The 15,306-nt window shown below is 40.5% G+C and overlaps 1 protein-coding gene across 3 annotated transcripts in view; it reads left to right on the plus strand.

The window, feature by feature from the left end:
- The window catches only part of NDRG3 (NDRG family member 3), a 68,251-nt gene that overhangs the window by 13,658 nt on the left and 39,287 nt on the right, over positions 1-15,306 (plus strand). For 2 of the 3 annotated variants that reach the window (XM_047851720.1, XM_047851723.1), the window contains exons 2-3: positions 4,836-4,937; positions 14,782-14,817. In XM_047851720.1, coding sequence (XP_047707676.1) covers positions 4,881-4,937; positions 14,782-14,817 — 93 coding nt within the window. In that variant the 5' untranslated portion in view covers positions 4,836-4,880. The remainder of the gene's footprint in view (positions 1-4,835; positions 4,938-14,781; positions 14,818-15,306) is intronic. The other variant, XM_047851721.1, reaches the window with a different exon arrangement.

Raw genomic sequence — 15,306 nt, forward strand, 5'->3', positions numbered from 1 at the left:
GTGTACTGACTGTAGGATCCTGGGCAAGTTTCTTCCTCTCTACCCACAGGGGCACCTCCTTGAAGTAAAGGTAGTAGAAGCCTACAGTAATCCTATATCACCAAAGACTTGGAAGCTAGAGTGAAGGTTTGAGTCATCATACCAGGACAAGAACCCTCGCTATCTCAGTAGGTAGCTTACAGACAAGGAGAAGACAGAATGAGGAGAGAGAAGAGAAATGAAATTCCAGCTATTACTTGGAAACTAGTTGCAGAAGCAAGAATTATTCTTGTTTGTTGTTAGAACAGTGTGCCTCAGACTTCAATGTACAATCACCTGGGGATCTTGTTTTTGATTTTAGCCAATCAGTTTTGAGTGATGGCAATCCAACGTGTGACCTCATCAGCTGAGGAGAGAAGAACATTTGAGTTGAGGTGGTGAAGAACTGAAAGGCTTAATTATAGCAACAATCCCCCCCCCCCTTTTTAAAGTTTATTTATTTTGAGAGAGAGTGAGCACACATGCATGCAGGAAGGGCACAGAAAGAGAGAGAGAGAGAGAGAGAGAGAGAGAGAGAGAGAATCCCATCTTGGCGCTGTCAGCACATAGTCTGATGTGGGGCTCAACCTCACAAGCCATGAGATCATGATCTGAGCCGAAATCAAGAGTTGGAGGCTTAACCAACTGAGCCACCTGAGCACCCCAGCAATCCTTAATAGAGATGAGGATATGGTATAGGAAGACCTTTCATCTAATTTCATCCTACCTTCTTCCCAAAAGGATTTCAATAAATTAAATGGGATTTTTAAAAGATTCAACAGATCAAACCAACTAGAAGGGAAATATACTAAAGAGAAGAGTTTAGTAGTCTGTTGCAGAAATCTAGCTGAAAGGTGACAAGTGTGATCACACTACTAGAATCACAGATATAAAGAAAAAGGAAGATCTGGCATAAAAAGTTGGCAAAAATAGCATAAGGTCAGAAAAGAGATTTTGCCAGTGTTTTCAGTTAGAAAGAGAAAAGAATCATGGAATAATGGTGCAGTCAATAATAATGCAATGGGGTGCTGGGGAAACTGGACAGCGACATGCAGAAAAATGAACCTGGACCACTTTCTTACACCATACACAAAAATAAACTCAAAAGGGATGAAAGACCTAAACGTAAGACAGGAGGCCATCAAAATCCTAGAGGAGAAAGCAGGCAAAAACCTCTTTGATCTTGTCCACAGCAACTTCTTACTCAACACATCTCCAGAGGCAAGGGAAACAAAAGCAAAAATGAACTAATGGGACCTCATCAAAATAAAAATCTGCATAGCAAAGGAAACAATCAGCAAAACTAAAAGGCAGCCTACAGAATGGGAGAAGATATTTGCAAACAACATCTCAGATAAAGGGTTAGTACCCAAAATCTATAAAGAACTTATCAAACTCAATACCCAAAAAACAAATAATCCAGTGAAGAAATGGTCAAAAGACATGAATAGACACTTCTCCAAAGAAGACCTCTAGATGGCCAACCGACACATGAAAAAATGCTCAACGTCACTCATCATCAGGGAAATACAAATCAAAACCACAGTAAGATACCACCTCACACCTGTCAGAATGGCTAACATTAACAACTCAGGCAACAACAGATGTTGGCAAGGATACGGAGAAAGGATCTCTTTTGCACTGCTGGTGGGAATGCAAACTGGTGCAGCCATTCTGGAAAACAGTCTGGCTATTCCTCAAAAAATTAAAAATAGAACTACCCTACAACCCAGCAGTTGCACTACTAGTTATTTATCCAAAGGATATAGTTATGCTGTTTTGAAGGGGCACACGTACCCCAATGTTTATAGCAGCACTATCAACGATAGCCAAAGTATGGAAAGAGCCCGAATGTCCACTGAAGGATGAATGGATACAGATGTGTATATATATATATATATATATATATATATATATATATATATACACACACACACACACACACACACACAGTGGAGTATTACTCAGCAATCAAAAAGAATGAAATCTTGCCATTTGCAGCTATGTGGATGGAACTAGAGGGTGTTATGCTAAGCAAAATTAAAGAAAGACAAATATCATATAACTTCACTCATATGAGGACTTTAAGATACAAAACAGATGAACATAAGGGAAGGGAAGCAAAAATAATATAAAAAAAGGGAGGGGGACAAAACATAGGAGACTCCTGTATGTGGAGAACGAACAGAGGGTTGCTGGAGGGGTTGTGGGATGGGGGGTGGACTCAATGGGTGAGGGGCATTAGGGAATCTACTCCTGAAATCATTGTTGCACTGTATGATAACTGACTTGAATATAAATTAAATAATAAAAAAAAGCAGGATTTACTTTGGTGTATTTGGTCAGTAATAGCTAAAAGATAGTCTAGAACCCATACTCTCTCCTTAGCCAAGTAAGTCAAAGCCATGCAATCTTATATCTGGAGAGAAAAACAGAAAAATGGATTAATAGGCTACTACCTTGTGAAGACTTTTTTGATTCTCACCAATCAGAAGCAATTGTTCCTTGAACTATTACGGCCCTTCTTTTTACTTATTATTTTGTAGTTAGTTTATAGATAGCTGTTGTCTCTACCCTTTAGTAAACTGGAAAGCAAGGACCTTCTTTGTATCTTCCATAATGCTGTGCACAGTGGGTATTCAATAAGTGGTTGTTGAATAGCTACATCCCCAACTCATTGAATTAGTATTTTTCCTGACTGATAAGTTCAAGGCCAAGGCAGAGGAGATGAAGCCTGGGGCTTTAAAGTCTGGGTGGAGGGGCACCTGGTTGGGTCAGTTGGTTAAGCGTCCAACTTCAGTTCAGGTCACCATCTCACAGCTCATGGATTCGAGCCCCACGTCGGGCTCTGTGCTGACAGCTCAGAGCCTGGAGCCTGCTTCAGATTCCATGTCTTCCTCTCTCTCTCTGCCTCTTCCCTGCTCACACTCTGTCTCTTTCTCTCAAAAATAAATAAACATTATAAAAAATAAAATAATAAAGTCTGGATGGAATAACTTGTCTACAATATCCAGTATTTGCAGCCTCTCCCCATGACTTCCTGTCCAGTGTTATGGAGTAAGAATTTATGGCTCATTACTCTGCCTCCCCACCTCCATCTACTCTCTTCTAGAACTCTGTTTCCCTGTCTTCTCCTTCTCTGTTGGTTATCTATTGCTATGAAACAAATCAGTCTCGAACAGGATTATTATTGCTCATAGTTTCTGTGAGTCAGGAATGCAGGTGGTGGCTTGGTAGGATGGCTCAGGTTCAGGGTCTCCAATGTGGTTGCAGTCATATATCTCTGGGGCTGCAGTCATCTGAAGTCTTGACTGGGCCTGGAACATCCATCTGCAAGGTAGCTCACTCACATGGCTGGCAGGTTGGTACTGGCAAGTTGGTTCCTTTCTACATGGGCCTCCCCAGAGGCTGTTTGAATGTCCTCACTATACTATATCTGGCTTCCTCCAGAACTAATGAGTGAAGACTATAATGTCTTGAAGCAGAAACTATGCCTTGTATGATATAGCTTCAGATGTCATGTATTGCCTCTGCCATATTTTATTACTTACACAGACCATCCCTGATTTATTTGGAGATTACATGAGTGCAGATATCAGGAGTCAAGGATCATTGAGTTGTTTAGAGGCCATCTTGGAAGCTGGCTCTCCTACTCTCCATCTACTGCTATGATTCACCAAGTAAAGGCTAATGAGCTGCCTTGGTTCATCTCCCCCTACATTCCCATTCCTAAGTCAAGGCTTCATCCTGGGCTATAGCTTAGCCTTCCGTTTTTGTTCCCCTTTTAATCCTTTCTCCATACTGTTGCTTCCTGAAGCATAGCTTTGAGCTTGTTGTTCTCTTAGTTACACATCTTCAGTAACTAAACTGTACACTCCAGAAAAGCAAAGACTAGTATCTGTTGCTGCAAAAAAAAAAAAAAAAAAAAAAAAAAATTACCATAGGGCCACCTGGGTGGCTCAGTTGGTTAAGCGTCCAACTTTGACTCAGGTCATGATCTCACAGTTCATGAGTTTGAGCCCGCATCAGGCTGTCTACTGTCAGCACACAGCCCACTTTGGATCCTCTGTCCCCCTCTCTCTACCCCTCCCCTGCATGCTCGCTCGCTCTCTCTCAAAAATAAACATCTTAAAAAATAATACTTTAAAATATATATATTACCACAAACTTACTGGCTTAAAACAGCATACAACACATTTATTGTCTGCCAATATCTGGGGGTTGGGAATCTGGCAAGAGTTGACTGGGTCCTCTACAAGTCTGCAGTGAAGATGTTGGTCAGGGCTAGGTTCTCATCTGAGGTTTGATTGGGGAACTATCCACTTCCAGTCCCATGTGGTTGTTGACAGCAATCAGTTTGTGCAGGTTGTTGGACTGAGTGTCTTAGTTTCTTGGTCTTTTGGCTGGAGGCTGTCCTCAGTTCTTTGCCATGTGGCCCTCTCACACATGCCAACTTGCTTCTTCAAAGCTAGCCAAGGAAAGTGTGTCTTTTAGCAAGACAGATGTTAAAATATTATGTAATGTCATCATGTACAGGTACTTTTGTACATTCCATCACTTGCCATTTTGATTAAAAGCAGGCCATGGGTCCCATCCACACGCAGTGGTGGGAGGGGGTTATGCAAGGGTATGAATACCAGGAGACAGATCATGGAGGCCACTTTAAAGTCTGTCTTCCATAACTGTTTAGTCTTCTGTTGTCTTCAGCACCCTGAGCAGTGCATGACACTAATCTGTAGTATTGCAGTGAATCAACATAGTGTGACTATTATGTTTCCAGCTTCTAGATTAAGCCTCTTTTCTTCTTTCTGTTTCAGAGTTACTGATTTATTCTCGAGAATCCTCTACTCTCATCTGTCCTGATGGATGAACTTCAGGATGTTCAACTCACAGAGATCAAACCACTTCTAAATGATAAGGTAAAGACCATGCTGTTTTCACTAAAATATATATGTCCTTTCTGTGATTAGTTAATTCTCTATATTTCTTAATAGCAACTAACTCAAAACATATTCATCTTCACTTTCGATGGAGGAAATACTTTAAAAAATAAATTTCTTAACCATCTTTTTGATATCTTTCCTTCTTTTTTCTTTCTTCCTACTTTTGTTTCCGTGGGCCAAATTCAGTCAAGTTATCCTTGAGACTGTCTTGTTTTACTGATAGAGACATTAAGGGAAAAAAATATGACAAAGTTAGGCAGAAATTATGAGAGTGAGGTTTGACTTAGAATCCAAGTGTCTTGACTTTCAGTTTCTATAAGGAAAAGTGAATATCTATGGCTGGTGATGTACATAGGCTGTAAGACTTTCCCTAATGTTTGTCAAGTCTGCTATGTGACCTTTCTGTCAACTTTGAGATTTTCATCGGGGATGTATGGATGTCAGTAATACACCTCATTTTTCTGTTAGTGTTAGAGAACAGTGAACAGTGTAGTTTAGTCACCAGAATTCAGAGAATAAAGACTGGTGTGATGGTAGGAGTTACCAAAAAGCTAAGAAAGGATTATCCTGCCTCCTGTCCGTCCCCATTCAGTAAGTGTTCCTGAAATTCCCTTTTCTATCCTCTGCTTTTGGTTTATTGTCATTACCCCTCTTAAAATACTCTTGTAGGAGTGCCTGGGTGGCTCAGTCGATTAAGTGTCTGACTTTGGCTCAGGTCATGATCTCATGGTTCGTGAGTTTGAGCCCCACATTGAGCTCTGTGCTGATAGCTCACGGCTCAGAACCTGGAACCTGCTTTGGATTCTGTCTTCCTCTCTCTCCCTGCCCCTCCCTCCACCTTTCAAAAGCAAATAAACATTTAAAAATACATACGTACATACATACATACATACTCTTGTAGCTAGGTGTGAATGAGCCCATGGCATTCTTCCCTGAGGAAAGTATTGATAAAAGGTAAGAGTAAAGGGGGCTCCTGGGTGGCTTAGTTGGTTAAGAGTCTGGCTTCGGCCCAGGTCATGATCTCACAGTTCGTGAGTTCAAGCCCTGTATTGGGCTCTCTGTTATCAGCGCAGGGCCCCCTTCGGATCCTCTGTACCCCTCTCTTTCTGCCCCTCCTTGCTCATTCATATATTCTCTCTCTCTGTCTCTCAATCTCTATTTAAAGTAAACATTAAAAAAAAAAAGTGAGAGTAAAGACGGATGAAGTTGGGATGGGGGTGCTACAACAGAAGATGCTGTTGCCCTTATCTTTTTTGGCCAAAGGCCCACCTATAACTTCTAGGGCTGTTGACTTACCATGTGTTTATTAATTTGCTATTGAATCCTGTCAGTCCCATTTTCATTCCTATGACCTCATCTCTCTACCCTACTCCCACCCCATCTTTTATCTTTTACTAGAGATTTTGCCCTCTCCTTCGTCAGGCTGCACACCTTTTTTAGCCCCTATTTGGTTTCTCCTGCTGCTTTCCCTCATCTTTTCAGAAAATCTTGACCGTCTTTACTGTCTTTTGGCTGTCCCCAAAATAATGTGCCACAAGGAGGAAGGAAATAAAATCTGCATCTGTAGAGCTTATGTATAGCCACAGAAATGAATAGTTACAAGGCAGGTGGGAGTAGACAGTTTAACTTCAGGAAGGTAGTAATCGATCCTAAACCTGGCTGATCATCAGAATCAACTGGGGAATTGTTTAGAAATAGGGAATGCTGGCTTCCACTGTAGACTAACTAAATTGGAATGTAAGGGGAGGGAGACAGGACATACACACACACATACCACACACTTTTCTATGACCAGTGGTCTTCAGCTTTGGCTGCTTATTGGAATTACTTGGGGAGATTTAAATATCACCGATGATTTTTGGTAGAGATTCTCCAGATTCTGACTGAATTGGTCTGGGGTGTGGTTGAGCTTTTTAAAAAAAATCCTGAAATTGAGAACCATGCCTAAAGTGATTCTGGTTAGTCATTGTTGGAAACCTGTACCCTGATGGGTGTCGGATATTTGAGGACTGAGGTACAAATAGGAGGAGGATCCTTCCTGGACCCTAGAAAGGCACAGGATGCCTGAGCAGGTGCCTGCATGACAGAGCAGTTTGTTGCATATCTCATAGAAAAGGCAGCTGGAAGAGGAAAGATTCAATGTATATGACCATGGAAAAACAATAAATTAACACCTGGGTCCAACTCTCTTGAGGCTTCAGTGATGCCTTGGCTGTGTCTAAAGTGTGCCCAAGTGGTGTGGATGGAATTGTGCTCATCCCCTCACCCCAAACTTGCATGTTGAAACCCTAACCCCACATGTCACCATATGGGACATAGGGCCCTTAGGAGGTGATTAAGGTAACGTGAGGTCATAAAGGTAGAGCTTTAATCCTGTAGGACTGGTGGCCTTATAAGAGGAAGAGCGAGAACTCTCTCTCTTACACACCACCCCCCATGTGAGGACATAGGGAGGTGGTAGCCATCTGAAAGCCAGGAAGACAGCTCTCACCAGAAACCAAACCCTGCTGGAATCTTGGTCTTGGACTTTCAGCCTCCAGAGCTGTGTCAGGCTGCCCAGGCAGTCTAAGACACCACGCAGTCAGTGTCTCACTTCCTAACATCTGTTAGCTTCTCTTTGATGTGCTGTTCCTACGCACTTCCCATGCTCTCTCTCTCCCTGAGAAGTGTTCCTATCTCCTCACTATTCTTGAAAGCTCCCCTGCTCCAGCCCAGCTTTGTAGAAGAAGATTGGCGTGAGGCATTCCCAAAGAGTTCCACCCTCTCAGTCCCCCTGGCCAGTATATCAGTGCTTCTGTCTTTGCCTAGCATGTGTGTGCTTTTGCATACATTCTGAAAAGTATGATGGTAACACCCTTCATCAGGTATTTCATTTGATCCCCCAGTTGCCCAGTGGTATAGGGAACACAGATCAGTTTGTTCCCATACTGCTGATGAGAAAACTAAGGATGAGAAAGGTGAAATAGCTTACTCAGATTGAATGCCATAGAATGCTTGCTGTCAGGTAGGATTTCTCAGTCTTGGCACTGTTAATGTTTTGGGATGGATAACTGTTGTGAAGACTGTTGTGCATATTGTAGGACGTTCAACAGCATTCCACTAGAGCAATACCACTAGATTCTCTATCCACTAGATTCCAATACCACTCAGTTGTGACAACCAGAATGTCTCCAGACATTGTCCAATGTTCCATGGGGGCACAGTCTCCCCAGGTGAGAACCACTGCCATAGGGGATGGGCCTTCAGGTTTTGATAGGAGTAGATGTCTGGAAGGTTTTTTTGGGGGGGGGGGGACAAGTTTTTTGGCCTATCCTGCTATTACTGATTATGCACCTTTTATGTGCCAGGTGCTTTACATACTTTCTTTTAATCATCAGAGTATCCCTTTGAAGTAGATAGTATTTTTCCTCACTTAGAAGATGAAAAACTGGCTTTCCCGGTCAGTATGTGGCAGAGTCAGGACTGAAACCCAGGTCTGTCATATTCTAAACCCTGAGTCCTTTCCACTATGTGACCTCATCACCTCTATGGCTTGCCATGTCTCTTTAAGGAAAAGCCTAGAGATGTGTATCATTTCATCTCGTCTTTTTGCCCATTTTCATAGATATACTCTTAGCTAGAAAACATTGCTGTACCCTTCCAAGCTTCAGGGAGCTAGAGGAAGTCTAGACCCAACCTGTTATGGAGAGATTTGTCCTGAGATGACTATAAGGAAGCATTCTCAGAATAGCTTTAAGCAAGGCTTATGTTAACTTGTCTCTTGTCATTTGTTGGTACTTTTCCCATTTAATTTTAGTATGCTTGTAATTTTGTCTGTGGCTCAGAATTGTGAAGAAGTGGGTAATTTTGCCATGCCTGTTTTGGCTCCAGTAATGAAAAGAAGCAATTGCCAGTGCTTATCTTTGTTTTGGGGGGCAGACATTGTATAGAAATGTGAACCGATTTTTTTTCTTAAATAGCATTTAATTATTTTTAGTGCATTTTCACAGATATTATCTTCTTTAAATCTCCCAACCTCCTATGAAATAAGTAGTTAAAGGTATTTTTAACTCCATTTTACAGATAGGCTCAGAGAGGTTATAGTACTTGTCTAAAGGTAGTGTCTAGAAGGGTGGTGAACCCACATCTGTTGACTTCAACTTGGATCAGGGGGTCTAGGGCTCTGCCCACCACCTGCTGCCTCTTGAAGCTGGTCATTCCAACCTCCTCAACCTTATAACAAGCAGGAGAGCTGACTGATTTGTGCTTCATTTTCTCTAACCTCAACTATATTAAAGTATGCGCCAGAAAAGACTAATAAAAGAAGAGCAAAACATTAATGATAGCAGCTATTTCTCAATAGAGAGATGATGGATGGTTATAATTTTCTTTATACTTCTCTACAGTGAGCGTGTACTTTCCTTTTTGTAATTGGAACACCAGAAAAAAAGGATTTGGTACAAAATGATACAAAAATGTACAAAAATGGTACAAAAAATACTGAACCAAGTGAAAGCCAACGGGCAGTCTTGAGAAAATAAGCAGAAAGCCACAACTGGCTTCTGCAGAATTGAGGAAACATCAAGTAGGTTGAATAAGTAGTGGAGAGAATAGAAACAAGTTATTTACCTTTTTTGGTTGTTAAAATAGAAAGTGAGATAGACCGTATCGCAGTTTAAGTTTTCCGTCTCTACTCATGACTGGAAATGTAAGCAGAGGAGAGAAAACCCATGAATGAGCTTGTTTGTAACTTTCAGGACAGCAGAGACAGGCGAAGGGTTAGTGCCAAGGTTTGTTTCTTTCTTTCTTTTTTTTTTTTTTAGAGTTAAAACAGAATTGTTGACCTTTTCATTAAAGACTATTTGTGAAGTGCTGCCTCTACTATGCACTGGAGGGTGGGTGTCTATTAATGTGCTAAGAAGTGATTGTCACATATTGTCATAAATGGCCTAGATGGGACTGGAGCAGGAAATGAGTTCCCAAGCAAGTATTGGTACCACTGTGACAGACCACTGTCAACTGGCTACAAGATCAGCAGGAGATAGTGGAAGAAGCCATAGCCACAAGCTACCTAAGGAGTTTTTAGTGCAGGAGTTCAGTGACACATGACATTAACCTGATAGTATGTTATAGAAGAGTTTATTTTAGACTTGAAATTGTACTTTTTCAGCAGTGTACAGACGATTATCTGATTGTAGACAGTTTTATCCAAGTATCTAACCTCTTTATAAATTTCTTTGTGAAGTCTCAGTTTCTTTGTATTTTTTGAAGTCCATAATATAAGTGCTTTAAATATATATACACATATACCCACACAAACACACTCGTGTGCATATATATATATATATATATATATATATAATTTTCACTTTGGATTTTCAGCTTGATCAGATTTCTATTTAAAAATGGTTTATTGGGGCGCCTGGGTGGCTCAGTTGGTTAAGTGTCCAACTCTTGGTTTTGGTTCAGGTCATGATCTCACAGTTCATGGGTTCGAGCCTCACTGCACTGACAGTGCAGAGCCTGCTTGGGATTCTCTCTCCCCTCTCTCTCTGCCCCTACCCCACTCTCTCTCAAAATAAATACACTTAAAAAAACTTTTTAAAATAAAGGTTTATTGATGATTGTAAAAACATTGATTTATTAATCCGTGTTAATTGATTAATCTTTATTAACAAAGAAAAAGTATTTTCTAGGCTTATCTAACCCTTCTGCTTATACAGTTACCCATCTTTCCACTTTCTGTTGGTAGGGATTATCTTTTGTTACTAGAAATGCCATATTTTATTCTTTGACAGTTTTTTTTTTCAAATCAGCTTGTTTCTAAAACTTTTATTATTGTAACAACTCCTTCTCCCCACTTTAGTTCCTAAAGTGCATGTAACTTTGGTGTTCATTTCTTACTCAAATTGAATATCTCTATTTTGAGATGCTTATAACCTTTAAAAATGATGTTTACTGTGTTTACTAAGTACCAGGACTGGGAATAGAGGTACCCTACCATACTTCAGATTCACAGAACAGGTATATTTGCCCCAAATCTCTTCCTGTTGGTAGTTGGTTCTAAGGTCTTATGCATCTTGTCTTTCTTTATATCTGTTGTTTTCTGTCTTTTGAAACTATATATGCCTCTTGACTAGATCTCATGTCGGGAAACTACATTTCTTTTCTCCCTAGCAATTGTTTTTTAAATTCCCCCCATCATCCTTCTTTTCATATTTCTCTTCATTCATTGATCTATTCTTAGTTGCTTCTTGCTTATTCTCCAGGCTTATAATATTTGAGAGAATGACTTTTTAATCTACCTTCTTGAGCTGCTTCATTTATCTTCATTCACCTTCTACATGTAGTCTTGAGGCTACACCAGGAAATACTCCCTTTGGCTGGCGTCTACCTTGACTGCAACTTTCAGTAATTATTTTTTTCTTGGCCCACTCTTTTTTACTGTCTTCCTCCAATTATTCTATTATTTTAATTTTTTCTTGACTCCTTTTCTGCTAATTAAGTCTGCTTAGTGCAAGAATCTCTCTGAACATGGAATTAATGGTATCTTCAAAATGGACAGAAAGAAAAAAGAAAACACCCAGAACTTGAAATTTCTGGGAATTTTGTTAGAGTATAACCATGTACCTCTAATATCAGAGATAGGTAAGTCCCTAGGGAATTCTTTCTTCTAGGATGCACCCAGTGAGTAGTATTGAATTTTTAATGAATTCAGAGAATATGGCTTCAGTTTACCACAGTTGAGAGGGGACCAGCTAATGATCTCCATTCAGAAACTCTGGATGCCAAATACTATCAAACAGACTTAATCATATCCTTTCTCTAGGATGATCACTCAGGAAGCCTGTAGCCACTCTCCAAGACCACCTGGTGCCTCTTTAAAACAACAACAATAGGGGCGCCCGGGTGGCTCAGTCGGTTAAGCGGCGGACTTCGGCTCAGGTCACGATCTCGCGGTCCGTGGGTTCGAGCCCCGCGTCGGGCTCTGGGCTGATGGCTCGGAGCCTGGAGCCTGTTTCAGATTCTGTGTCTCCCTCTCTCTGCCCCTCCCCCGTTCATGCTCTGTCTCTCTCTGTCTCAAAAATAAATAAACGTTAAAAAAAAAAAAACAAAAAACAGTAACAAGTGTTATACTGAGGAATGTATAGAATTGTTGAGTCACTACCTTGTACACCTGAAACTAATATAACACCACATTAATTATACTGGAATTAAAGTCAACAACTGTTAGATAGTCTTTGTCCAGTTACAGTACCTTTTTTCTGGGAGTCTAGCTGTGAATGTTGGATAAGGAACACGTAGTTGTTTTTTGCTAGATAGTTAATGAAAAAGGGTGGCTTTGGTTTCTGGAGAGAATTGCCTCTTTCTCCTTTTGGTATTTCAGAGGTTTTGTGCTCATCTCAGGCTTTAGGAACTCAAAAAATGCCTCATGACTGTGATCATGTGGTTGTGAGGAAGGAAAACTCATGCATACAGTGACAGCCGCTTCCCAAAGAGCTCATCCGAATTTGTGTCTCTCTTCTATGACCAAGATTTTAGTTCAGTCTAGAGTGATTTTCTTTAATCTTTCTAAGTCTCTAAAGGAACCTCTGGGAAGCCAAAAGATTGAAGTCTAATATGGTCTGTTTGTATATCATTATACATTATTCCTCAAAAGATTAAATGAATCTTTAAATCTTATATTACAAAATAACAAGTTACAAACATATTTTTTGTATCATACCAAATCCTTTTTTTCTACTTTTCTGATTACAAAAAGGGAGTTACTTCCTTATTGTAGGAAAGTACAAAGAAAATTATAATCATCCATCATCTCTCTATTGAGAAATAGCTGCTTTCGTTAACATTTTGGTATTTTTCTGCTAGTCTTTTTTTGGTGCATATTAATGTAGTTGAGGTCAAATTGTAAAGACTGTTTGTATCCTTTATTTTTGCTTAGTCACCATATCCTACTTAAACCATCTACCCTAGTAGTGCATGAGAAGGCCCTTCCTTTTGCTTTTCACAGTCTAACTAGAAATTAAATGCAGTGACTTCTCTGAAGAACTTCTCAGGCATTTTGTGGGGCTAGTGGGAGCCGTGGAACATTATGATCCTTGTTGCCAACGACAGCATTCCTCAGAGATGTGCTACCCAGTCCCATTTGCGTGGTGTCTTAGGTGTCCTTCCGTGCTGTGACTGCATCAGACTTTATTTTGTGAATGTGGTTTCATGCCAGGAGCAATATTTCAGACTAGCTGTCTCTACCACTCTTTCCTGTTCTTGGTCCCATCTTCTGTCTCTGTGATTGGTAATCTGTTGTGACTTCACTGCCGATTTTAGAGAAACAAGGGTGTGCTCCTCCCTAGCCTTGTTCTTTCAGAAGCTTTCTGCTTCTAGATCAGTGCTATCCAGAAGTTCTCAGTAATGGGAATGGAAAAATGGAAATTCTGCAATAATGGAAATGCTCTGTATCTGCACTGCCCAATAATAGAGTAGCTACTAGCCACATGTGTCTACCAAGCACTTGAAATCTGAGTAATGTGACAGAGAAACTGGATTTTTTATTTTAATTAATTTTAATTGCCACATGTGGCTAATGGCTACCCTAATAGATAGTGTCACTCTAGATTATCTCAGTAGGTTCTGCTAGTTAACTCTTATAGAGAGGACAGTTTATATCTTAGAGGTTTTATGTGTGTGTGTATGGTTGGTTGGTTGGTTGGTTTTTACACAGTGGGCTGTGTTTCTAACCTGTCTGTTTTGTTCTGCCAGCAGTGTGGGTAGAGGATACAGAACTGTTTCTAAGAGGATCTTGAAAAGGGGTATCAGACTTCTTCATACTCCCTTGGGATCAGAAATCTAGATCCTGTCTGGAGGGGCAGCTTTTGGGAACGTGTTTAGTAGTGGCTCCACATCTCTTGGAAGTCAATTGTAGACAGAACAGATATGTTACTCTAACACAGTTTCTAAATAATACATTTTCCCCCGGGGGGTGGGGGTGTTTACTTTATGAAAGATCAGGTCAGAATGGTTTTTTCCCCTCTCAGATATATCACTCATTATCTTTTTTGTATACTCTTAGGTCATATTTTTGCAACTCTGGCATCTGAAATGCTATAAAAATGCCTCTGAGTCATTGCCATTGATTTTTTTTTTTTTTTTCCCAAACAAACATTACTATGATATAATCTCATTTTAGAAGTCTGGTGAATTCTCCTTGAATCTTTTGACTATGTTCTACTTTTGAAATGACTCAGTGACTTGTCCTTTTTCCTATCAGCAATTTTATGGGATGCAACAGATAGGCCAGTGTATTAGGAATCCTGTTTTGTCTGTCTTTCCCTCTTTCAGTGATATTGCCTTTTTCCCTTGTTAAATTACAAGACTTCCATTTCTGATCCATCTATATCTTTGTTCTCTTCTTGATTCTTTCTTTAATTCCTGGTTCTGGGCACCCTGGCTCCTGCCCTCCTTTGCTCCTCTCAGGGTTGGCCTCCAACCCCTTTTTCCCAGATACTTTCTGTGTGGGTTGTGACTGTGCCCTAAGACTTTGATCCTTGTTTTATCCTCTTCCCACAGGTTCTCACTGCTCTCTTTAGGGAGGGAAGGAGGAAATTACATTACTGGGCAGCCAGGCTCCTTTCCTTTATCTTTACAGGAAGCCTGCCAAAGTGTAATCTTACCTTTTACATGTTAGGAGCCCACCCTGTCTCTGAAGCCTTTTGATGAGAATCATTTTAGTTTTATGGTGACCAAAAGGCTGCACGTGCACTGCTTGCACTGTGAACTGAATTTGCTGCACATTTGGGGAAGCCACATGGGGAAACTGACTGTGTTTTCTGCCTTCTGTTGACAGACTGGTACACGAAACTTCCAGGACTTTGACTGTCAGGTAAGGACTGTACAAGCACCAAGGGGGGCTATGTACAGGATTTCTGCAGTGCTCCCCTCCCTGTGCTGGTGGCCTTGTAGAAGTGGATCTCTCTTCATAGCTAATCATAACTCCTTCGTGTTCTTTTGGTCATTGGATCAGGTTTATTTAAAACGATTTGCTGTAGTGTTCAAAAATTGCCTGCCAGGTGCCTGTGTTATGGTTGTATGTTACTGGGTTGAGTTGTCACTTTCTGATTACGAACTCCATTGGAAACCCCAGTCACAGGTGTTAAATGGAGTGGTATCACCTCACTGCAGAGAAGGTGGGGGAGGAGAGTTTGGAGGGGAGACTGATCAACAAAATCTTTTTCTAAAAGAAAAAGACAAATTAACTAAGTATCATTAATACAAAATGGAGATTTCTTTTGGCTTTATGCTTGGAGATGCAAAATTCAACTTGAGTCAATAGTCCTTAATTAAATATTATTCTTCCTAGTTGCTTTTGCCT

The sequence above is a fragment of the Prionailurus viverrinus genome, chromosome A3 (assembly GCF_022837055.1).
Source record: "Prionailurus viverrinus isolate Anna chromosome A3, UM_Priviv_1.0, whole genome shotgun sequence".
Lineage (NCBI taxonomy): Eukaryota > Metazoa > Chordata > Mammalia > Carnivora > Felidae > Prionailurus > Prionailurus viverrinus.